General features: G+C 44.0%; 1 protein-coding gene across 1 annotated transcript in view; it reads left to right on the forward strand.

The window, feature by feature from the left end:
• The window catches only part of AP1B1 (adaptor related protein complex 1 subunit beta 1), a 313,702-nt gene that overhangs the window by 70,937 nt on the left and 216,918 nt on the right, over window positions 1–25,847 (forward strand). Inside the window, exons 3-8 of the mRNA XM_085634510.1 lie at window positions 6,200–6,305; window positions 7,544–7,925; window positions 20,344–20,534; window positions 22,581–22,802; window positions 24,431–24,551; window positions 25,378–25,473. Coding sequence (XP_085490636.1) covers window positions 6,200–6,305; window positions 7,544–7,925; window positions 20,344–20,534; window positions 22,581–22,802; window positions 24,431–24,551; window positions 25,378–25,473 — 1,118 coding nt within the window. The remainder of the gene's footprint in view (window positions 1–6,199; window positions 6,306–7,543; window positions 7,926–20,343; window positions 20,535–22,580; window positions 22,803–24,430; window positions 24,552–25,377; window positions 25,474–25,847) is intronic.

Raw genomic sequence — 25,847 nt, forward strand, 5'->3', positions numbered from 1 at the left:
GTGGGAGGCGGACCTGGGGAAAGAGATCCCTGAGTCTACATGGTCCACGCTGGTGCGGAGGGCATGGAAGGGGACGAGGAATGCCAGGTTCCAGCTAGTCCAGTTTTTTACATTACACAGAGCGTACCTGACGCCGGCTAAGGTGCTACGATATTTCGGGGGGCGCACTCTCAGTGCCCGCGGTGCGGGGTGGACGGGGCAGACTTTCGACACATGTTTTGGGCCTGTAGGCAGTTGGGGGACTACTGGGAAGCGGTGGTGGAGTGCTTGAACCGGGTCACGGATCGCTCCATTGGTCCGGAGATGGGGACCTGCTTGCTGCTTTGGTTCCCCCACACCCGTCGCACGAAGGTCACAAGCAAATTTTATGATCTAGGGCTGATAATGGCCAAGAGGGAATTGACACTGCACTGGAAATCCCGGGGGGGGACCCAGTTTCCTGCGTTGGAGATCAGCCCTGGAACGTTGGGCGGGGGCTGAGGGCACGCTCCGGGTGCAACTGGCCCTCCGGCGAGATGACGAAAAAGCGCTAGCGACAGCCCGGGCATGGGAAGCGTTGGTGGTAGAACTCCAGGGGCTGATGTCCGAGTCGGGGGAGGAAGGGAGTGGGTCTGATGAGGAAGTGGTAGGGGGGAGTGGGGAGTAGTTGAGGCGAATGGCGGGCCCAGACCGCTTACACTTTGGATTGGGCTAGTGGGAAGGTCCTGTAGATGTAGGGAGAGGTGGGGCCCCTGTATTGCATTGACCAAGGGGAGGGGACGCATCGAGAGTGGGACCGGGGTAGCAGATGGGGGCACACTGACAGAGGGTGGGGGAGGGGGGGGGGAAGGGGCCGGGTGGGACGGTTGAGTGGAAATGCTGGTATATGTGGGGTATTTCCTGAATGGGCGGGGATTGAGAGTTGATTGTTGTATCGATGTGTTGGAAAACAATAAAAAATGTTGCAACAAAAAAAATCAGTAAAGATGAGATAGGTTGTTCTCATAATACTCTTTTAGATTTTTAATGAGAGCTCCTAACAAGGGGAATATTAGTCTGACCTATAAATTAATCTAATCGACTGAATTGGATCATCAAACTGATCTTTTTAGCTAAGGGCAGATAAATGGAGTAGGCCCCTGGGCTCAGCAGTAACGCTGTAGACCTGAGGCTCACTAACCTCGCACAGAGCGTCCTCCATGTCTCGTGTTAAGATTCACCATTTCGAAGGCCTCAATGATTTTCATTTTACACCTCTCTGCTTATGGGTTATGAAGCGCTTAGAGGGGATGATCACTGCTTTCATTGCGGGGCGAAGGAGGCCAATGCAGTTCATGTGTTTGCGGCTTGTTCAGTCCTACTTAGTTACTGGGCCTTTGTTTTTTGGAAAAATAATGTTATTAGTAGTGTCTATTAATAGTAATAGTAGGGTCTGTCAGCTGGGATTCGAAATTAATTATGCTGAGGCACTCACCTGCTATTCCGCAAAATGCTGCAGGGCGTTATTTTTTTTTTCTCTATTTCTCTTGCCAGACTTGTTCTGGCAAGCTTTTGGCTTGCAAGTGCGGCCCAAAGTCCGTGGGTGTGGTAGCATGAATTCCTGACTATATGCTTTTTTAGAAATGGCTTTGTTCGATAATGATGTTTGTAGAAGGAGGTTGAGATAGATCTGGGATCCAGTCAGGCTCTGTATGAGTGAGACATTAGCTGGCCAAGACAATGGCTATTTTCTCTCATGTTTTGTTTGCTTTCCATCATGCTCCTTTTGTTATGATTGTCTTTGGTATATCATTATCTGTATACTCCTATATTCTGTTGATCGGTTGTTTCTCAGATGTTATGTTATTTATTTTGTTCTTTTGTACTGATTACTTTCTCCAAAATAATTGTTTTTAATAAGTAAAAAATAAAAACAATAAGGAAGTGTTTGAATGCAAAGAGAAACACTTGGCAAGGTCTACTCTACTCTCCTCAGGATTCAGCCATTTGGTCCTCATGTAGAGGGAAGAAATGTATGGGCCTCTCGGAGAATTATCTTGCTAAGTACACCTTTTGCCTTTGGTACAGTATGTGCAGTGCAGGAGTTTGAACAAAACAATCCTTAAAGTCTGCTCTTCATTCCTACCCCACCCAGATTATCCCTGTGACTGTGCTCTTACAGAGTAGCTGAAAGGATCGGGGAGCAACACTGCACCAGATGAGGGGGGGGGGAGGGGTTAGGCAGCATACGAGGATGAGAGCTAGAAAACATATGCACTCTCATGTAGTGGTAAATGAAGAGAAAAAATAGTTCCCTACATGTGAGCAGTGGAAGATTACAAGTCAGCCCCTCAAAAGGACAGTTAAGAGGGAGTGCTCCAGGGGAGGTGCAAATATAATAAGACTAGGTCAAGCCATCAAATAGAAAGCAGGCAAAGAAGAGTGACAATAAAGCTAACCACTTGTAAGGAGTGAGTCGGCTGTAAGCCCCCCGTAAGATCACAATAGGTCTTCTGCACAAGACAGCTTCCACGCGTGGTAGGCTTGACCTAGCAATAAACCGTTGCCACAAATCATTACCTTCCCACAATGCATGAACCACTTGTAACATAAAGTGAAATCACTGGGGAGGTCTTCTCTAGCAAAAGTGTACCAAGTGCTTTTAAAGTAGTTCTGCTGTTGTAAGGGGGGGTGACAAACCTATCCCTATGAGAAGTGGAACATGTAAACTAAAAAAGATCAGATAAAAAAACGGATTGCAAAAGACAACCAGCATTTGCAATTTAATGGTTCTCGTATTTGCGAGAGTTTAAGCTATTGGCATTGTAAATGAAAATGCCTTTTATTTATCCGTTTTGCTAATTAACACATAAATAAAAGGAATTGTCATTTACAATGCCAATAGCTCAAACTGTTGTAAGTGCGAGACCTATTCAAAGAAGAGGCCGCCATTGTCCCGGGCTGCTCGGAAAGTGAAAGCAAGCAAGGCGGGTCGAAGGTTGCAGGAAAGCATGTTGTGCCTGCAGTAGTCGAAACTCATTAAAGAAAATAGTGCTTACAGACTAAAAAATCCGTACTGTGCAACAACCAAAGTAAAAGTGCCAGTTCTCATGGGAGTTTACAAAGGAAGACAAGGCGGTACTAAGTAAGGACTAACAAGCCTATGAACGAATCAGAAGCCAGCATTTATGAAGGGCAATGACATAAGCCAATGACCGATATAGGCAGAGAGTCGGCAGGGCTTTTGTTCCATACTCCAATACAGCATGCCGCAGAGCAGGCATGCGCTGCCCAGGCTCGACCTAAAAACAACTGTCGCGGGTTGCCAGCAAATGAAACTGATGCACAGCACTAAAAATTAGGTAAGGAAGTATCAAATAGGGCTGAGGTTGAGGAGAGCATTGTAGAACACCATATCTAACTGGAATGGCAATAGAAAGGTCTGTCTACGTTTGATGCATTGTGTAAACATATAAACATTTGATGGCATTGGAGGCAGTGCAGGCTACTTTAGTCTCTGCGTCTAGTGTCAGAAAGTGGATTATTTGTTGGGGTGGATGGTAGTTACTACAGGTAATTAAGACACTTTACAAATTACAATATGTTACCACACAGTTGCATTCAAAAATTGCCCTGCGTCCTGTCCAATAAAGTTAGATGGGTAGAGAAAGATTGTTGTTCTGGTCTAAAAAGTGGGTCGTGGTTCTAAAAAGTTTGAGACCCACTGCCCTAGTATATGGTACAAAAGTGTTCCCATGATCTATAATTTAAATGCCACTAGTGTGGGTTAGTACACAAAAAGGGGCATTTTCCTCCATCTAGCATCACCAGCAATTGGTCACCCCCTCGTTCATTGCTTACAAGGCTTCATACCAAACCCCTAGAAGGGTGGCCCATGTTCCAAATGGTTAGGAGAAAGATAAATAGTTTATGCAGAAATCAAAATTATCTATAGGGTAATCGAAGTTTAACTTCAAACTACTGAAAAGGACCCATTCCTCCACCTTTGGCAGAATTCAGGATGCAAGACAGGCTATATGTGTTCTTCTCAAAAGTAAAATCTCTTGCTGTCTTCAGGACATTTGACCTCATCCAGTTGTTAAGGCTAGACTTATGTTCTCAGCATGTTTTAACCTATTCTGATCAGAGATACTCTAAAACTTACTGAAATCTTATCCTGTTTGTAATAAATAAATAAACTTCTGCAAATTAGCTTCATTATTGTTCCCTCTATCCAAGCCTCTGGAAGGGGCTCAGATATTCAGCAGTATGAGATTCTTGATTCAAGTCCAATTTCGGACTTTTAAGAAGTGCTGTTGCTTATGACTACTGATACGAGCAACCTGGGATGGGAGACACATGACAGCAGTGTTGTAGCACTGATCTACCAGCAGTTTTCCCTACCGCTGAGCATGGTATCATGATCTGTCTTCAACTCGTGGACATAGAGGGAACAGCACTGGCCTGTATCAGACCCTCCCTACCTCGGAAATCTCAAATTGTAACCATCTCCCTCTTTCAGTTTTCATCTTTTTTTCTAGGCTGCCCTTAGTTGATCTCCTGGTTCAATTTCAGGTTCTAGGCGGGTGGCACCAGAATATGTGTTCTCACATCCTTTTTACAGATTCTATGCTAAGTTATTTTATGATTTTGGCAGATCCCAGATCATTGGCCCTCAAGTAAATGAACCAACAGCAGAGAGGAAATTACATTAAAGATTCTTCCTCAGTTAGTAATTAAGTGCAATGTGCAAATGTCAGCATTGTTGTGTGATGTCCTCATACTAGATAGTCCGGGGAAAAGGTGGTAAATGCCCAAAGGGCTCTGAATTTGCAGTAGAGTTTTTATGCTGGCACTAATTTTGCACATCATGGTGCTGAGGAAACCGGGCATATTCATGTATGCTTGCACCCTCTTTAGAATTATCAAAAGTTGGAGTCCCAATAGTTTGCTGGACCCAGAGAGAGTGCTGCCAGAGATCCCTTCATCAGTGCAGTAGGTGGTGAAGTTCCCAATACAATGTATGTCTACTTTCTTTTTTAGTTTGTTCTCCTTCGGTTTAAGATTTTCCTTTTTGTGTGCAGAGAAAGCATCATTGTTGATGATGTATAAAACACGTTTTATAATGTAAATCAGTGTTTCTCAACCTTTTGACTTCTGGGGATCCCAAATTAATCATTCCTGGAACTTGGGGACCCCCTCTCCCGCCCCCCAATCATTATTGGAATCCAGGGATGCCCCCACTGAGTCATGACCGCTAGCCAAGAGCCCCAGCCTAAGCTTTGTTGATGATTTGAACTGCAAAACAATACACAAAAAATACAGAAAAAAGCATTCAAGCAAATGGACAAATGACACATTTTATTTAATCCGCAAAATATATCAATAAATAAAAATCTAATTTTAATATGAAGGTTGGAGCTTTTCTAAATTCAATTGAGGCACTCATCCATAAAAATATTCTGTTTGATACACTTGCATTGCTCCCACAAATCAGTCTGAGGATACTAATTTGATTCCTTCACCTTTACAGTACATTTTAAAATTTTCAGTTGTATATTTACCGTCAGACCGTACGGAGACTACGAGACGCACTTATCAAGGTGACGGACATGGGGCTCAATGATGCCCATGGAATTTATTGACAGCCGGCATACGATGCTGGATTATCAGTGTAATTAACAAATATTGGCCTTAATTAAATGTAAAGCCCTGACGAAGTTCCAGAAGTGTTTTTTAAACGAAACGCGTTGGCTGGATTATACATTTTAAATTTGAAGATTTATAAATAAAGGATTTCATTGCAAAATACATGAGATTGGACTTCTCTTCCTGGTGCACCTCCTTATATACAAGAAGCTTGGAATCTGTCAAACAGTGGCACTAAAAGGCAGCAAGTGCCGGAGGATTTGTGCACAGGACATTTTACTGTTAATGATTAATATGCAAGGTGCAGCCCAGACAGTCCATCGCCGGGCCTTGCTTTAGAGTTGAGTTTTTCTCTCTTGTTTCTTTCTTGGGACATCTATCCAAGGGAAATGTTCTGCTGTCATCTTTCTTCTGGGAATAGCTGCATGAGGAGGTAATTGTTTGTATTCTGCCTCTCACTGGAAGGACATTTGTTTGGAGCTCTTGGTAGAAATTCCAGCTCTCTTGGTCTTTGTGTGTATGTATGCAAATGTTTTTGGCATGGCAGTTTGTGGCCCGCAATTTCACCTGCTTCTTGCCTTTTTGTTTCCAGGTGAGATCTTTGAGCTCAAAGCTGAACTGAACAGTGACAAAAAGGAAAAGAAGAAGGAGGCAGTTAAGAAGGTTATCGCTTCTATGACAGTTGGAAAGGATGTCAGGTACGCATTGGGGTATCTCAGGCAGATTTGGAGGGTATGTCTGTGCTGCAAGCTTTTATCTGCTTCTACATAATGATGCTATTATAGGCAGATGTAACCACTTGTGTGTATGCACATTACCTTGAATTTATTTTTTTGCCTGCTTGGAGATTGGAGTGATTCAAGAGGGTATGTGTGCACTTGTTTATGAAATCAGAGCGTATGTTGTTCACACCTACTTGTAAATACTGCATTGTTTTGCGCCTGCTTATGTACAGGAGGCATGTGTTCCCTGTTTGTCAGAGAGGACCCTGTACTTATTTATCCATAGGTGCAAGTACGTCTGTGCTTGTTTATACATCTGAGCAATAGTGTGTGCCTGGCTGTGTGGGTCATCTTGTCCAATGTGATATTGGTTTGTCACCTGCATGCACAAGGTGCTTGGCCAGTGTGTGTATTTACCTGCTTACAATGGACCTGCAGCTTTTTATGTTTTTTGTGTGTCGGTCCACAATGGTGCTTGTTCATGAGAGAATGTTTATGACTAAGAACATCCTTGCTTGGTGAAAAGCAAATGGATTCTGTTGTGACTGTGTATTACTTGCACGTGGGGTATTCACCTTATGGGTTGCTTTGATGATCCTGGACCAATGTCTTATGTGGCAGCTGTCTGCTTCCATGTGCACTGTTTTCAAGGTCATTTTCCATGTGACTGTTATGGGAGATAGAGTATTCTCGGTGGGCTCAGTCTTGATGAGGAGAGAGGTTCAGCTTGACCTACTTGATAGGGGGTTGGGTATTTCTTTCTTTCTGTGTGATTGTGTATGCTGTTGAGTTTCCTTTGTCAGGGAGTTTGTGCTAGGGAGCATGCAATGACCCCATTTGCTTTAATTCGGACTGTAAGTGTGCTATTCTTAAGTGTTATTGGGGATACATCGCTTGACGTGAGATATACTGCCCTAATAGGTTTCCATTTTATAGTCTACCCAAATTCTAATGCGCTTTATCTAACTGGTTTCTGTGTTGAGGAGCACTTCCTGGATGTTTTTCTGTCTGGCAGTGTTTCTTATTCTAGGAAATGTTTCCCTTGGAGTGAGAGTCTCTACTTGGCAGTCTTCCATGTCTCCCGAATGCAACTATGCTTCTCTAGACTGGTTTCTATTTTTTGAAGATTACTTCTTGGATGGTTTGTTATTTGGAAGTGTTTACTTGTCACTTAAGTTGGCGCATTCTGTGTGACATTGTGCTCCTTGTTGCAGTGCTCTCTTTCCTGATGTAGTGAACTGCATGCAGACGGATAACTTGGAATTGAAGAAACTGGTGTACCTGTATTTGATGAACTACGCCAAGAGCCAGCCCGATATGGCCATCATGGCTGTCAACACTTTCGTGAAGGACTGTGAGGATCCCAACCCCCTAATTCGTGCTCTGGCAGTTCGCACAATGGGCTGTATTCGTGTAGATAAAATAACTGAGTACCTTTGTGAACCTCTGCGCAAATGCCTAAAGGATGAGGACCCTTATGTGCGCAAGACAGCAGCCGTGTGCGTGGCCAAGCTACATGATATCAATGCTCAGTTGGTGGAAGACCAGGGCTTCCTGGACACACTTAAGGACCTAATTTCTGATTCCAACCCCATGGTAACTAATCATTCCTTGATACCTTTTATCTGATCCATCTTGATTCTTCGTTGCTGTGCAAATCTTTCTTTCCTGTTCACACTGCAAAATGTAATCCAGAGCCAACACTAAGAAAAAAGGTTTCTGTGACAGGAATTCTGAAACTTGACTTTATTCTAAAGAATAAATATGGGAAGGAGCACGGAACACCTTGGAAAACTTGTTTTACTCCATTAACATCAGTAGACATGTTGTTCAAGCATCTGTGACATGGAACAATCAGCAAATTAAAGTCTCACGTTGCCTTGTTTAGTTTAGTTTTTAGACATGTGGAACATAAGGCACCTCACTAAAAGGGTGGTAATGGGGTTGCTTGCTCATCTTAAGATTCACATGCTTGGAATACTCTGGGTATACAATTATTTGTTCTTTCCTTCTTGGTCTCTGGATAGATATGCATTCGTAAAGCAGAGAATCAAGTAGTAAACCTTAAAAGCTTGATTTCTGAGGAAAACGATTTCTACTAAAAAAAAGTTAGAGATTAAATTGAACATGTTCCCTAAACATGGTTTGCAATGTCCGCAAAAGCTCCGATTTTTCAAGTAGCCTTATACTTAATTCTGGAAGAAGAGAAATTCATAAGAGTAACAAAATTACCATGCTACACCTTTTATAAACAAGACATAGGTTGACAGAATTGGAAGCTAGCACACATCCACTTGCAAATACATACCTTGCTTTAAAATTATCTACCACTCAGTCAATTCTCTTACAATTCTTTGGTCATATAAAAATAATTTAATGAGGCCTGTAATACCAAGGGTTTGCAAACATTATTAGGAGTTGTAGGAATGGTTAACAAAATTGTAGGATACATTTTGATTGACATTAGAATCATCAACAACTTGCTGCTAACTACTGTATTGGATGAAAAACAGTAAATGGCTTGGCAAAGGGCAGTACCCACAGTCCACTATTTTTGTTGTAGATAGTTTTGCAGCTATACATATGATCAAGAGACAGCTCTACAAACCCATCTTTAATAATGATAGACTCCAAAGTCTTAGTAGGATGTCTAAGTGAAGGGAATTTTCTATTGAAACCATAAAGGAAGCCCACATAAACCATAAAATATTAGCTTTATTTCTGATGCTTCCAAGGGGTTATGTTGAATTAATAATTCAGATGCAGCATCTGATAGAGACAGATAGCCGCAGATTCCTTACCTTTGAACTTCCAGGCGTCAGGCTGATCTGGAAGATTTTTCTCAGCAGCACCCTTGGCGCCCGTAGGTGGTGTCAGTCGACTCCGAGTGACGTGTTCAATGTCGTCGTGACGTCCGCGTCATCAATATAACCGCCACTTTGGAGCGCTGACGTCAGTCCTTTTCGTTGAAGGGAGCTTCCCCCTGTCATTTTTGGCAGACTTTTTTTTAACTTTTTGTCTACTTTGTTGGTGTGTAGGTTATCATGTCAAGCAAGAAGTCTTTGGGGTACAAGCCTTGCGGCGCATGTCATCAAGCATGTTGGTCACGGACCCCCATTTGATCTGTCTGTGGTGCCTGGAGCGCGGCCACTACTCCAAGTCTCGGACTGCTGGGCCATGATACCATAGGCTTTGAGAGAGCAGTCCCTAAAGATTCTCGCAGCCTGGCATCCTGCACCACGGAGGTCGCCTTGTCGGTCTCGATCCCAGTCCAGGTCTCGGTTGAGAGGAAGGCCCACCAGTGGCGCCTCCCCGATCCACATTCCTGATGACACAGAGCCGGTCAGGCATCCTCCGACGCAGAGACCGGTGCCGACTGAGCCGTACGGCTCCATGCCATTCTCTCTGCCCTATTCTGAAGGGATAGGGATGGAGGAAGAGGATTGGGAGAGGGAGCAGGATCCCTTAGAAATCCTGCAACAACAAGATTTGGACTGGTATGAGAAATTGGGTGAAGCCAGTGGTCAGAACACCTCCCCAGACTCTGGCATGCCTTCCCCTCCTACCCATAGAGGCTCATGTGACGAGGACAATCGCCCGCCGCCATCGCCCTTCACCGGGCTACCCACTTTTCCTCACCACCCACCCCACTCCCCAAAGCTTGATGGTCCAAGCTTCCACATCCTCGGGTCGGATTCCATTCCGCACCCCTGAACCGGGAATCCAAGAGGCTGGAAAACTTCGGTAAGAACATTTGTTCTTCAGCCAGCCTAGCATTGCGGTTGGTGAATACTGCATGCCTCTTGGGCCGTTACTCCCACATTCCATATGGGATACCGTAGCTCAAGTGCTGCCCAGAGTCTTGGAGGAGGACCGGGCTCTGCTCTCCCACGCTATATCATACGAGAGGCACACAGCTAATTTCGCCGTCAGATGTGGCTTGGACACGACGGACTCGCTGATAGATCAATTTCCATGACGATGGCCGTTTGTCTCCACACCAGGCTGAGAACGTCTGGTTTCTCAGTGCATGTCCAGGCTAGCCTCGTGGACATACCCTTTGATGGCTCCCGTCTCTTTGGACACAAGGCGGATGCTGCCCTTGAGCGCTTTAAAGACGTGCTGGCCATTACCAAGTCTTTGGGTCTCACTACTGCCCCCAGGGCTTCATCCAATTGTCACTCTTTTCATGGCTACAAAAGGGGCCATCAGCTGCGCCAACCCTATCCCAGCCAGAGGGCCCCGCAAGTTCAGCAACCTCTGCGGAGCCGTGGACGAGGTTCACCCTGGCCTCGTGGGTCAGGAAACCAGAAGTCTAGCCAAGCCACCATCCCCTCCTCCACCGCAAAACCTTCCGTCCGATCCCCCAGGTTCACTCTCGGCCAGTTGGTGGCAGAATACACCATCATCTCCACCACTGGCAAAACATTACATCGGACAGGTGGGTGATGTAAATAGTCCGAAGGTGTTACTCCCTCCCCTTCGAGACTATCCCCCATCCATGCCTCCAGTGTACGATCGGCTGACAGAGGATCACTCTGCCATGCTCCGCGAGGAAGTCTCATCTCTCCTGGCCAAGGGAGCTATAGAGAGGGTTCCCAGGCCCGTAGTAGGCAGTGAAGGCTATTCCAGCTACTTCCTGATCCCAAAAGCGGACTGAGGCCTTCGTCCTATCCTAGACCTCCGAGCCCTCAATTACTCCCTCAAGAAGGAGAAATTCAAGATGCTCACTCTTGCTCAGGTCCTGCCTGCCTTGGACCCAGGAGACTGAATTGTAGAGCTGGACTTGCAGGATGACTACTTTCATATCCCCATCCTGCCGGCTCATCAGCGCTACCTGCGGTTCACGGTGGGTCACAAGCACTTTCAATTTGCGGTGCTCCCCTTTGACCTCACCAGCACCCCTCGGGTGTTCACAAAGGGGATGGCAGTGGTCGCAGCCCATCTGCCGAGATCTGGGGCTCCAGTCTTCCCCTATCTCAATGACTGTTTGTTGAAGGCGGGCTTGCCCCAATCAGTCCACCTCCAGGTTTTGGTGAACCTCCTGCATTTGTTGGGGTACACTTTCAACTTGCAAAGTCACATCTTACTCCCTCTCAGACGCTCCTTTTCATTGAGGCGGTTCTGGACACGGTGCTGTTGCGGGCCTATCCTTCCGAACGGCAAGTCTAAGCTATTCAGGCTATGATACCGATGTTTCAGCCTCTATCTTGGATCCTGGTGAGAATGAATCTGAGGTTGTTGGGCCTCATGGCCTCCTACATCCTGCTAGTGATACATGCATGGTGGCACATGCGGACTCTGCAGTGGAACCTAAAGTTTCAATGGGCGCAGCGTCTAGGAAATCTCACCGACCTGGTCCAGATTTCTGAGGGCACTGCGAACGACCTGCAGTGGTGGCTAACGAACTGCGATTGGTTCAAGGGCAGACCCTGCTCCCTTTCTCTCCCAGATCTCCCAGATGTTGGAGCTTCAGGCGATCCGGCTGAAACTGAAGGCCTTTTTACCATCAATAAAGGGAAGGCTCGTGCAGGTCTTCATGGACAACACTACCGCCATGTTTTACCGCAACAGACAGGGCGTAGTGGAGTCGTGGAATCCTTGTCAAGAGGCCCTGCGTCTCTGGACGTGGCAGGAACGACAGGGCGGAAGAGCTCAGCCGAGGTGCCTTGCGGATCACGAATGGCGTCTCCTTCCGGAGGTGGCACAAGGTCTCTTTCAGCGGTGGGGAGAGCCTTGGTTAGATCTGTTCACCTCCAAAGAGAACGCGCAATGTCAGCTGTTTCGCGTGTTGGAGTTTCCAAGGCAGGACTCGCTCGGTGACGCTTTTCGTTGCAAGTGGAGCTCAGGCCTCCTATATGCCTTTCCGCCCATACACCTTCTGCTCAGAGTGCTCAAGAAGATCAGGAGCGACCGGGCATAAATTATTCTTGTGGCTCCGGACTGGGCACGTAGAGTTTGGTATCCCGAGCTTCTAGACATGAGCATCGATCCTCCAGTCAGGCTGCCTTTTTGGGAGGATCTTCTGTCGTATCAGCAGGGCAGGGTTCTCCACCCAAACCTACCACTCTCCGCCTCCTTGCGTGGAGATTGAGCGGCAACAGTTGACAGCTTTTGACCTCCCCCCTTGAAGTCTGTTAGGTTATCTTGGTAGCCAGGCGTCCCTCCACAAAATCGGTATACCAAAAAGATGCAGGGCGACGGACACGTTGGATAGCACCACATTATGATACTGAAAATTAATTTTTGAGAATTGTGCACAATGCTCCAGCACCTGTCACCCTATGGTGCCACTGAGTACAGATTATAATGTAAATTAAGCAAAAGGAGCTGCACTGAAGAGTGAATCTAGTCCATTATGATTTCTTCAAATTGTTTCTTTATTCCAAAATTCATATTCACTCATAAAAACAGCCAATGCGTTTTGTTCCCAAAAAGAAAATTGTGGAACTTCATCAGGGCTTTTTAAAATTGCAATCTATGGCGCCATGAGGATATATTTCGAAATGCAGTTTCTCCTTATGATAGAGTAAAGTTCCAAAAGCCAAAGCTTAACACCATGTTACGTGTCAACACTTTCCTTCTGTGACGCCGTGCGAGTAGTCGGTATACGCCTGCTGATGGAACAAATTTTGTAAATATTGCTCAGACCGGTCTATTGACCCCTTATCTGCTCCCTTGTCTCAAGTCCTTCTGTTTATACTTTCTTTGGCCCAGCAGGGCTCTGCTCTGCGCACTTTGAAGGGTTACCTTTCGGCCCTTTCTTCTTGTCTTCGGCTGCCTGATCAGCCCTCTCTATTCAAATCTCCTCTAGTGCAGAGGTTTTTGAAGGGATTAACCCATTTGTTTCCTCCTTCACCCTTCCACAGTGGGACCTTCATTTGGTGCTCACTTTTCTGATGTGTGCACCATTTTCCCGCTGCATAACTTCCTCTGCGGTTGCTCACCATCAAGACAGCTTTTTTAGTGGCTATAGTCTCTGCCAGGAGCGTGAGCGAACAGCAGGCACTGTTCTCTCAGCCTCCTTAACAGACTATCTTTCCACGCAAGGTAGTACTCCGGACTAGGGCATCCTTTCTGCCTAAAGTGGTAACACCTTTCCATTTAGGACAGTCTGTTACTCTTCCTAACTTCTATGCACCCCCCATCCTTTCAAGGAAGAGGAACGTGTCTATCGTCTGGACCCAAAAAGAACGTTATCGTTCTACCTTGATCGAACCAAAGAGTTTCGGGTGGATGACAAACTCTTATTGGATACGTGGGTGCGAAGAAAGGCTGTGCTGTCCTGAAGAGTACTATATCCTGATGGGTCATCCTCTGTATTAAAATGTGTTACCTCAAGAAAAGTTGGGTGCCAAATAGACCAGAGTAAAAAAAAAACAATCCCCTTTGGGTAGCTACCATTCCAACACATTCACACTTAAAATAAAGACCTTTTGTCACCAGAACAGGAACCTTTCATCACCAAAATATAAACAATGTTAATCCCACAAATCCCAGAGATTCAATATGGGTCAATTGAACAATGCATATTTATTTTTCAATCATTTAAAAATGTGAAATCACATATATATGTATAAAAAACAGAATTAATTCAACAGTTCGTTTTTTTTTTTTTGGGGGGGGGGGGGGGGGAAGTTCAGTTAAAAAATCATACACATTTCAATACACCATCCAAATTAGCTCAAACACAGAATTTCTAAAGCACAATATTTCAGCAGCAATTCAATCTGGGAGAACAAGCAAGAAATATATTTCTAGTCATAAAAGCACCACACCAGTCTGACACAAATCAATTGTTATATATAGAGATAGCTTTTTCTCTGATCATTTGTCTCATAAACAGTCGTCCCCAAGAATCTAGGGTGGGCTTTATTATCAAAGCATCAATGCGTTTCGGTGGGTACTGTTATTCAACCACCACCTTCTTCAGGAAAAGAACAATAGCTCCCAAAATTCAAATCCCGGTGTGCTCTTTAAAATCTTCCAGAGAAATATATTCTCCACGATAGGAACATTTCTTAATGCACGGAAGGGAATATTTCTTTGTCTCCCTGTCCCACGAATGCCACGGGAATCTCCAACAGCCTTGTTAAGAGAAACCCAGTAAAACTGGAAGACACTAGATGATTCCAGTCCCTTCCAGGCTCTAGTGGAGAGAGGAAGGTAGTTCTGGATGATAACCTTCCGCTCAGTTCCGAGTTGCTAGTGGCTCATATAGCGATCCCACAGTAATATCTGCATTTAGTGGTAGAAACACTGGGTATATGCCTCCGTGAAAATTTATTATGCCTCAGTGAAGAAGGATCCCCGTGAAGGGCTTAGAGTTCATTCCACCAGGGCGAAGACGGCCACCACGGCTCTCCAGCATGGTGTTCCCGTCTCTGACATATGCCAAGCTGCCACGTAGGCATCTCTGCACACGTTCGCCAGACACTACTGCCTGGATTCCTAGGTCCGTAGAGAAGGCCTGTTTGGTCGCTCTGTTTCTCAGGATTTTTTGGTCCAAACCATTCTGCAGTCCCTCCTCCGGGGATGGTATTGCTTGGGTACCTGTTCAAAGGTGAGGAATCTGCGGCTAGTTGTCACTATCCGATGGACAAGTTACTTACCTTCGGTAACGCCTTATCTTGTAGAGACATGATCTAGCGGCCGATTTCTTACTGACCCACCCATCCTCCCCACACTGCGGAATTGGCTTAAAATGTCAGGTATGTTCCCCTTCAGGGCCCTAGTTCATTTTTTAACACACCATGGTCAGTCACTTCATGGCTTTGCGCTTCTGGTTTGGAAAGTGGTGAAAGGTATTGACATCAGCGTGCTGGAGTGGCGGTTATATTGACGTGGACGTCACAATGGCGACTAACACGACGACGTCACACACAGTCGACCAATGCCACCATCTTGGCATGCTGGAGTATCGCTGAGAAAAATCTTCCGGATCCAGCCTGACGCCTGGAAGTTCAAAGGTAAGGAATCTGCGGCTAGATGATGTCTCTACCAGATGAGGCATCACCGTAGTTAAATAACTTTTCCACCTTTACACATAATTTTTAAAGGATCATGAACTTTAGAAATGATGTGAATTCAAATTAGTGTCTATGTCAATTCACTGTAGAGTCTAGTTTCTCTTCCTCTTACAAAGTCTGTCTAATTATGAATATCACTAATCCAGGATTTTAAAATTCTCCTTAACCTGGCTATCTTAAAAACCTTTAAATCCCTTTACAGATGTGTTTGTCATTTGGCTACTTCTGCGTAGGATTGGAGTGGCAATAGAAAATAGCTGAGAGAGTTACTTTAGGGAACCAGACTACGTGCTGACATTAATAGCCAATGTCTGGGTAAAAATTCATCTATTTTTAAAGGTGTTCTGCACTGTCCTGTACAGATTTAACTTCTTCTGCTTACATTTTGTCTTCCAGCTCTAAATACCTTGGTAGCCAAAACTTTGGTTTACAATGTTATAGGGTTTTTTGGCATGGAAATGTGCTCTGTGATGTTTCAAGGTAATAGAGTCCTGCAGTATATGAATTTGTCATGCCTCCTTGCAACTGTCCTTTTTCTTGTGTATTTAAGGAAAACTTGAAAGGGGTTGACTAAATGGTGTGAGAAAAAAGAAGACTTCTTTATGTAGCAGTACAATGGAAAACCGCGTAGAAATCTAAAAGGTCATAATGTGCCTTAACAATATGTTTTCTCCTAGATGTTGGCTCTACATTCTAAGACTGTGGGATACCGTTTGTCAAATAAGTTATACAAAGTGTTTCATCATCCTCCTGTTGGCTGTTGATTAGGAAAACTATGATGCCTTGCTGTGAAATTAACCTTCTTTGGTGCTTTACTCTCTTCTGTTAGCTGTTTGTAACACTTGTTTCCCAGTTCCTTCACATGAAATCTCACCCAACCAGTAGTATATTCACTCTATTATTATCCCAACTGATGTATTTTTCCTTTTACTCTCCATTCCTGTTGCCCTCTTATCGGTCACTCTTCTCTATCCCTCACACCATCTTCTCTGTTTTGCTCTGTCTCTTTCCATTTCTTGCTCCCTCTTACACCCTTTTACTCTTCATATCTTTCTCTCACTCCCATTATGTCCTTTTTTCCCCCTCCTATCCACTTCTTCACTCTCTTCCCCCTTCATCTGCCTATTTCCAGCAAAACTCTATCTATTTTCGTTTGTCCGCTGTTCCCACTCATCTGTTTCTCCTGATTTCACCTCTTCTCATGGATCCATCTCTATTCATTTCCAACTTCTATGCTTATTTGACCTCTTCTGTATCCGTTCCATTTCTGCCTTTTTTCTCATTGGTTCTTCCATCCCTTTTCTGCGCATTTCAGCTCTTCTTTCTCCTATCAGCCTGCTGATTTCACATTTTCCGTTTCTTATTCATTGCTTTTTTTCACTCCTCACATTTATATCAGTACTCTCTGACCCTTCACAACTACTCATTCAAATTTATCTCAGTTCACTTCACCCACTTCTCTCTCGTCTGTCCCTGGTCACTTCAACTCTCCTTTCTCTGATCTTTTCCCTAATCATTTGATTTACGATCTAAAGATACACCTTTACTTATTTCTATCTCCTCTGTCTGATTTAGCCTCTCCTCTATTTGAACTATCTTTACTCATTTAATGCCTTCTCTCCTCATCGTTCCCTCTTTCAAGTGTAATTTGTGTGAGTCATCCCTGTCAATTTTGCACTTTAGAACATGGCAAAATAAAGACTTCACAAGACTGGTGCCCACCTATTTGCAATACATGAAAATATACTAACACATTCTCACCTGGTAACTTTAATTTGTGTTGTCAGATGTTTGTGAAATATGTAACACATCTTTTAGACACTAGCCTTAAAATATGGTGAGAGGCACCATTTGAGCCAGCACCCAATCCCTCCTGCTGCCAGGCATGATTGACATTTTAACTATAAATGTTGATGCTAGTTCAGTGTGGGTGGTTGCCATTGTGTTTCCATTGCTTACAGTCAGCAGTTTATTATACCGATAGCATCACTGAAGTTTTAACGATGCTGCAGAGTGGGTGGATGAACAGCACTTACTGACATTATTTCCTATGCTTTCTTTTGTGTTTGGGTGGCTAATCCAATCCTTTGGGAGGGAGGATTAATTGAATACGCTGTCTGCGTTGTTTGTGAGCTCTTTTCAGATGGTGTGTGGGCGAGAATCAGTCACAAAGTGTGAAAAAGGGATGAGTGGGATACATGGAGTTTGAGGTTTGTATTCTGAAGGTGTGCCTTTAGTGCTATGCGTAGAACAGCCCGATTATTCCAGTACCTCTCTGGAGTTTCACACTAGCAGATGCTTGATATTCCCAATGAATTCATTGTGACCCTAATAAGTGCTGGGTATCACTTTTCTTTTTACAGTATGACAGGCAGGGCACCCCAAGGTTCTCCCTGTGACATTCCAGAACCTCTGAAATACTCAACCAAGCCAGGTGCCGTGGTATCGCCCAGATTTATTAGCACAGCTGGGACACCTTTCACAGTCTGAGCCTAGTACAACACGTATATTAATCCAGAAAGTTAGTCTCACTCTAGCTCTGACTGGACATTCCAAACCTTCATTCGGCCTAATATAAGATGCACAACTCAGAACCTCTCATACTCTCACACTAGCATAGGCTGATCATACCAGTACCTCTAAGACTGACCCTAACACATACTGGATGCCCCTGGACTTTTTCTAGGCTTCTACAAGCACATACCTGACAACCTATCACCATCTAAACTCTGAACTTTTCACTAGCTACACTGCCCAAAATCTTTTCAAATTTGAATTTAGCACAGACTGGATATCCAAGAACGTCTTACAGGCACACCCTTGCATATTCTGGACAGTGCAGTATCACTCACAGTCTCCATTTAGAACTAGCTAGACATTTCAGAACCTCTTGCAGGCTCACCTGAGAATATACTCTACATCTGAGTTTTCCTTAGAGTCAGAGCACAGCACACACTGGACATCTCAGAGCCAGTGACATTGTGACCCTACTCCAAGTAGGCGATTCTCGTTCCTTCCAATGTGATCTCAGCACGAGTACCTTTCAATGATTGGCTTGTGCACTGACATGATATCTCTGAGACTCTCACAGCCTTGCCCTCCAGCAGATTAGCCCCAGTGCCTCTCTGTCTTACCAGATCTATGCTTTATTCACCCTGTCCCTATATTATTCTTCCGCTCTCCTTCCCCTTCCTTTGATTCTTCTTAGCTCACCCTTCCTTCCTTGTATCTGTAATAGTCTCACTGATTATTCTTTAGCTCTCCTTCCTCCACCTCCTCCCTTATTTCTGATGCATTCTACCTGTCCCTTCTTTAGCTCTCGTTTCCCTTCTGTCCTTATCTGTTTTATCTCTTGCCCTTACTGTTCCTTAACTCTCTTTTCCATTTGCCCTCGTTTCGGCCATACTCTCCCTGTCCCATCTTTTCCTGAGCATTTGTCTTCCTCACTTATCTCTGCTAATATCCTCCATGCTGCTGTTCCTTAGCTTTCCTTTTCCTTCCTCACCTCTACTGGTTTGTTCCAGCCATTGACTCTTCATTATCCCTCCTTATCATTACTCTTTTTTTTCTCAGCCCCAAACTCTTCTTTAGTGCTTCCTTTCTCTTCTTCCTTAACTTTTTACTTATCTCTCCTTTCTGTTACTATACCCATGGTACTCTGCTTGTGCCATTCTCTTTGGTTCTGCCTTTCTTCCCCTGCAGTACTGTCCTTCTCTCCTTTGTTAGCTCTACTTCCTCTCGTATCTCCACCACCCTTTCCCTACCACTATCTGTTCTATAGCTGTCCTTTTCCTTCCTCCCACATCTCTGCTATACGTTCCCTGCTGCCTTCTTCTTCAACTCTTTATCCTCTATGTCTGCTGTTATGTCCCTGCTCCTAATTCTTCTGCAGCACAGCTTTTCCTTCCCCCTTATCTCTGCGTTACTCCTACTGGCTCGTCCTTATCTTTCCGTCTCTCCCTTACTTCTGTTATACTCCCCCCCCCCCCCACCTGTCTTTTCCCATGCCAACTTCTCTATGCTATATGCTCCCTTTTCCTTGCTATGCGTCTCCTTTTCCAGACATTCCTTGTATCTGTCCATTTGTGCCTGGCCGACTTTGGCTTAGTGCTCCTTTTTCTGTGCTGGACTTTCCTTGCCCCTGACATATTTTAGTTCTCCTGTCCCTTCCATATCTCCGCTGTTTTGTACCTGCCACATTTTAGCTTAGTTTCCATATCTCCTTCACCTCTGTCATCTTTTTACTGCATGGACTTGACTTTTCTAGGTGGTGCCACAGGGCATTCTGGGATAAGAATACACTTTGTTTTGTTCACTGTATGCCAAATCATGCCCCGGGAAAAAGTCTGACCTCCATTATTCCTAAATAAAGAATGGGTAGGTATCAGCTTAATGTCTGTTCCATTGCACTAGTTCACCTCGCACTGCACAGTGATACAAAAGGGACAGAGTAAGACTGGGTCATGGATTTAGTAACATGCTGAGCTTATTGTGCTGTAAGCCTTGCACATGATTTGTGTCTGATGCAGGAGATCTGGGTCTGTCACATATTAAAGGAACACTTCAGGACTGTCTAGGGTATTCACAAGTGAACACGAGGCATTACAAGTTCCCCAAATGACACCTTGGGAAGTTTAGATCAAGTCCCCAGATGTTGTCATGAGCACACTCTTCAAATCCTGCTTCAAACTCACAGGTATCTAGACACTCATTGTCTTCAGACAAGGGGGATTAACAGGAAAAAAGAGGATACAAAGGCAGAAATATGCCAGTGTTCTTAAAATAGTGTCCTGCTCAAAGGAGACGATGCTGCAAGATCTAATTTCTTTTCCATGCTCTCCCTGAATGCAGCTTTCCTTTCTGCTTTCCCTCTTCCATGCATTTCTTGCATCTGCTGCTTGCTCTGCTCTACATTCCTGATCTATAATAACATTTGCTGTCGTCCCCTCTTTTGACTATTGATTAAAGACAGTCTCTGATTGCAGGTGGTGGCGAACGCTGTTGCTGCTCTTTCAGAAATTGCAGAGTCACACCCAAGCAGTAACCTGCTGGATCTGAACCCTCAATCAATCAATAAACTGCTGACGGCCCTGAACGAGTGCACTGAATGGGGCCAGATCTTCATCCTAGATTGCCTGGCCAACTACACTCCCAAGGATGATCGCGAGGCACAGAGGTGAGGTCCCTTCTGTGGGCGAGAATGCTCTAGCAGTTTTAGGGTGTTGCAGTATATCATCCTGGTGCACCCTGTGGAGGAAAGGGCACAGAAATGCAGACCACATTGCACTTGAGGGATGAAGTGTTACATCCATGGCCAGAAACATCTATAATGACAGGAAGCAGAGTATATTGGGCCAAGGCAAGTTTTCTGTTAGACTTCCACCTCCAAAAATATACAAAAAAGGGAGACATGCATATTAATAATATCTCGACAGATTCAGAAACATTATATAAGCATGTTATTGACATGTAATGTTAGCAGCTCATCCAGGCGATACAGGAATAGTGAGCAGTTCTTGTACGAAATGTGTCTCTAATGCTGTCAATTTAAGATTTAGGTCACCATATGTATTTTAGTGTTGCATCCTTTGAAAGTTCACTAGTACCTCTGAATAATTTAAGGATTTTCTCAAGTCTATGGTCCAGTTGATGCTTTATGCAAGACAATGTCATGCTTTAATAATCATTGCTTTATTTATAACCTTTACAGCCCAGTTTGATGGGATAAACCACGTTTGGCTGTGTCACATACCTTCCATTTACAATTTGCTGCTGGTGTTCTATGCATAGCCTTCCTTCAGCAAGGCAGCAAGTACTCAACCAAGATAAAATGTGAGGAAATCCCTATTCAAAGAATCAATATTTACTAAACACTTTGAAACGGTTTCACACAACGAAAACTGAGCTAGGCATAGCAAAGAGCTTATTCCCACCTACAGCACACCTATCATTCTCTGAACCCAGCTCTACATATGAGTCTCCCAAAGCTCAGTAAAGCTTTTCATTATGTAATTATTGCCTTTTCCATGCAAGAGTTTCTCTTTCTTCGTTGGTACCTGTAAGTTGACTCAAAATGTTCACTGTTTAAGCTTTGCTGATCCATAGTTTCTTTCGGGCAAGGTACAGCTAGTTTAGCTGCAGGGCTAAATAAAACTTTAATTGCCCAGGATTTAAATTAATTGCCCAGCCTAAGGTGATAAAGGAAGAATACAATGGCATCCACCTCAAGAACCCCCCCCCCCCCAACAACTGTCAGTAATTTGCATTTCTTGAATCAGTCATGTGGCACCATAGACCACAAATGGTGAAATTTTGCCTGCACGTGCCATTGTGCCCACTGTGCAGATCCCATTTAAGGTAGAAACTGACCAGACACAGTGAGACCTTTGGTGGTAGTTTTGCTCAAGCAGCAGTCTGTATAACTGTCAGGCAGGGGAAAATTCTTTAATCTGTGCAAGTGTTTTTCTCCCCTGGAAGCAAGCCACTCCAGTTTCCAAATTTTGAGTTTCAGTTAGCTTCATTGTCATTAAGCTGGAGAACAACAAACTGTGATGTCCATTTCCGGCCCAATATGGAAAATATTCCAAAAGTTTCTGGTGTTGGCTTAAGTTTATGCACTATTGCGTGTACAGTTATTCTTTTGGAGCGCTGATGACGTTCCTTTTCTTGGTAAAAGCTACAGGGAAGTTAACCAAGTACAACTTTAAAAGTAAAGTACCCAGTACACATCCATTCTTCCACTTCTTTGATATTTGGAATTTTCTTCATTGACAGGCACCCTTGGTCATGTCTTGCATCTGCCTGTATTCCAGAATTAAATGTCTCAGTAAGAGAAAGTAAACTTCTGGCAATGCTTTGGGCCTTCAGTTTGTGACATTGTTCTCAAATGACGTGTACCGCTCCCAGGGATAAATATGAAGTCTGGAGCCTCTTATCATTTGTGTAACAGCATTTATTACGTCCACTTTAGAGGGGTGTGTGTCCTACAGGATTTATTTCACACCCATATTTATAAGGCCTGTGACCTTGTGTGTATTACCTGTGAGGCAGTGTCTTAATTAGGTCGGAGTGTCGGTGGCAAATAATTGGTGGGAAGTGCAGTGGTAATATTGCTGTGCTGCTGGCACATTTCTGCTGCTCCCCCAAGCACTTCCCATGATTGAGGTGCCTAGTTCACTCTTGTGATCTGACTATTTATCCCTGTGCTTCTTATCATTTTCAGCATCTGTGAGCGGGTGACACCGAGACTCTCTCATGCCAACTCTGCTGTAGTGCTCTCAGCAGTGAAAGTCTTGATGAAGTTTATGGAAATGCTACCTAAGGACCTGGACTACTATGGAACACTGCTGAAGAAACTTGCACCACCGCTGGTCACCCTGCTGTCTGCTGAGCCCGAACTGCAGTATGTGGCCCTTCGCAACATTAATCTGATCGTGCAAAAAAGGTGAGCGTCTAAACATCCAAAGACAGACATGAGGATTGGCTGTCTAAAACCGGGAAGAAGCAGCAGTGCATGCAGTGGTTTTTGGTTTGAGATTATGGCATACATCTCGTTAGCAACCCTTGCCAGCTTCTTTAAAATGGTCTTCTAGGCCCATGATATGATATGACATGCATGGTATGAAGCCACAGCACATGTAAAGAGAGGTCTTGCCTGTTAGAAATGGGTTCTGCTTGTTGAATACAACAATAAACTTTCTTAGGCTTGTCTTTGTGTCCTTTAAAACATGACCATCGTTCATGAATAGGTGCTGTCCTCTAACCATTTGAAATTCATTTACTGTCTTAGTACGGTACAAAATGTTCTTTGTGAGATAGTCTTAATTCATGTGATATTATGCACAGAATTCGACTCGGTGGAACATTGACATGGAAATAGTGCCAAGTCTTTTGCATTACATTTTGAGAGTTTATAACCAATTGAATTACGTTGAATGCAGTAAAGGATTATTCTACTGAAGCAGATATTGATATTCCCTTGCATTTTCATTGTAAAAGTATGGAGTCTGTCTCTGTTCTCTGGAAGAATCTGCGGTGTCCCGATGATGAAGCATGACACCACTAGGGTGTTTGAGGGAAAATAAATAAAAACAAAGGTTTTTCCTGTTCTATTCTCATTAATACTAGCTTCACATTGGAGTCCTCCAATATCTGTCTCTAATATTATGATAAGAATAAACAGTGGAGTACTATAAATTGTAATTGCAATGTATACCTTGTCTGCCAGAAGTCAATCTGATTTGCTTGGAGATGTGCAATATTTAGTACCCCTGGTCTCCTACACAGACACTACATAAAGCTTGTAAACTAAGCTTGTGTCTTCTGTCCTGGTTATAGATGGAAGGGCAAATTCCAATCACTGTGCACATTGCCTGTCTGCACTGGGATCGGAATTCCAAGGTTTGTGGTGAATGCCACATCATCACAATTTTTCCGGACAAACATTTCCAGTGGAAAAACATTCGACAAGTTCAGATACATGCTGAATTTGGCTTAGAAAATACAATTTCTGGATGCAAATCTCATTTTCCAGAGAAAGAATCTGAGTAAGAGGTACTTATCACACCCAGTAAATACCGGACCACGCTTAATGTTCTACCTGGGCAATGAGGACCTTTGAAGCTGGGTGTGCAGGTAGTGTTCTCTGTGCACAGAATTTCCATTTTTGTCAACAAGGCTTAAAGAGGAGGATCAAGTATTCAGGGGTAAATGTGCTTCTCTACAGTTGTTGCTACTGAAGGGATGCATGCACTTCACCACTTTTATACTTCTGGTACAGCTGGAAACAAGACCAATTTCTACAAAACACACCTGCGGGTTGGCTAGTTCCAAATAGGAGAATTAGGCTATACTTGCCCTGCATTATACAACTGCATATCATTTTTAGAAGGCTGACCACAAACCAATTATAGTTAGTAGGGGTTTAAACTGTGGCTGCTCTTGGCTGTCTTCCCTGCTTGTGCTTAATTTTTGACCTTCTGTAGGTGCACAGTTTGACAGGAGCTTATTGTAATGTGTATATTGGATGCTGTCAGGAGGTGCGTTTTCATTAGTGTTCATTCTACCCTGCAGGCCTGAAATACTAAAACATGAGATGAAGGTTTTTTTTGTCAAGTACAATGACCCGATTTATGTGAAACTGGAGAAGCTCGACATCATGATCCGCCTCGCATCACAGGCCAACATTGCTCAGGTTTTTTTCTCTTATACTTCCATTACCACACTTGTTACCTCTTGCAACCACAGAGTATTATTTCCAGTCTGGGATCCCAAGGATGAATGGCAAGATTTGTTCCTTTCCTTGTTTTTACCCTCTGCCCCGCCTCCCCTAAAAAACATGTAACATTACGTTTTGGCTAGCATCCCAGGTTGTTGCTTTATAAAGTCCTTTTCTGCCCACCTTTCCATCTTACCCATGTCAATCACACACACAGTTGAAAGAACAGTCAACTTTAGAATCCTGTCAAAACCTTCACAGATCACTTAGGCTGGCCTCCTACAACCCTTTTCTCCTGTATAGCCGTTGGGACTTTACATTTGTCTTTGGTTAGGGAATTATACTTAGCAGTCACCCTCTTGTTTCCTGCTGCCTAGTAGTTCCCAATTGAAGAATGGGTTAGTTTATCACTGTGTCCTGGTCTGATCTGGCAAACAGTTGTTAGTCTAGTGCAGTTTTCCTTGCTTTGCTTCCCAGCAATACATAGAACTCTCACCAGCCATTACATTTGTTCCCATCTGGCAGTGATTTATCATTTACATTTGGCAATTTTCTCTTATCTTTCCCATCACCATAATAATGAAGTTATTGTTCACTTCATTTCATGCAGCATCCTTTAATTCATACCTCTTTCACTTTTGCAGCATGCTCAGCTGCGTGTTGCTTCTGATGTCTAAAGTCAGTTGTAATCATGGATTGTCCCTGTGTGTAATGAAAATTTGCACATCCTTTTCTCTTGCCACGATCCTGTGTGTCCACATTGAAGCATGTATCTTAACTCTCCCTCTTTGATTTGCTGCAGGTTCTTGCTGAGCTGAAAGAGTATGCCACTGAAGTTGATGTTGATTTTGTCCGAAAAGCTGTCAGAGCAATTGGTCGTTGTGCCATCAAAGTGGAGGTAGAATGCACATTGTTATGTATCTTCAAAATGAGAAAAACATAGGAATGCGATTTGTATAAGAGTCACATTGGAAGCAGAGTGATCTTGCAACAGCGATGTAGGTCAGATGGGAAGTAATAGACAGTCTTAAATACGCAGGAGTAGAGTTGCAGTTATGGATTTTTAACTGCTTAGTAGGGAGAGAGTAAATGGATGTGCAACCAACTGACAACCACAAGGCTGGCATTGACCTGGGACAGTTGTAAGTGCTGCTGAATCCTCTATCACGCTAGTGCTGTTAAGATCCTTTGGTATGGCAACATCTTGTCCGCTGCGAAGACTCTCCACTATGAATAGATATGTAGGTGATACTATAATACTCCTGAATGGTA

This window comes from Triturus cristatus, chromosome 11, assembly GCF_964204655.1.
Source record: "Triturus cristatus chromosome 11, aTriCri1.1, whole genome shotgun sequence".
Classification (NCBI taxonomy): Eukaryota; Metazoa; Chordata; class Amphibia; order Caudata; family Salamandridae; genus Triturus; species Triturus cristatus.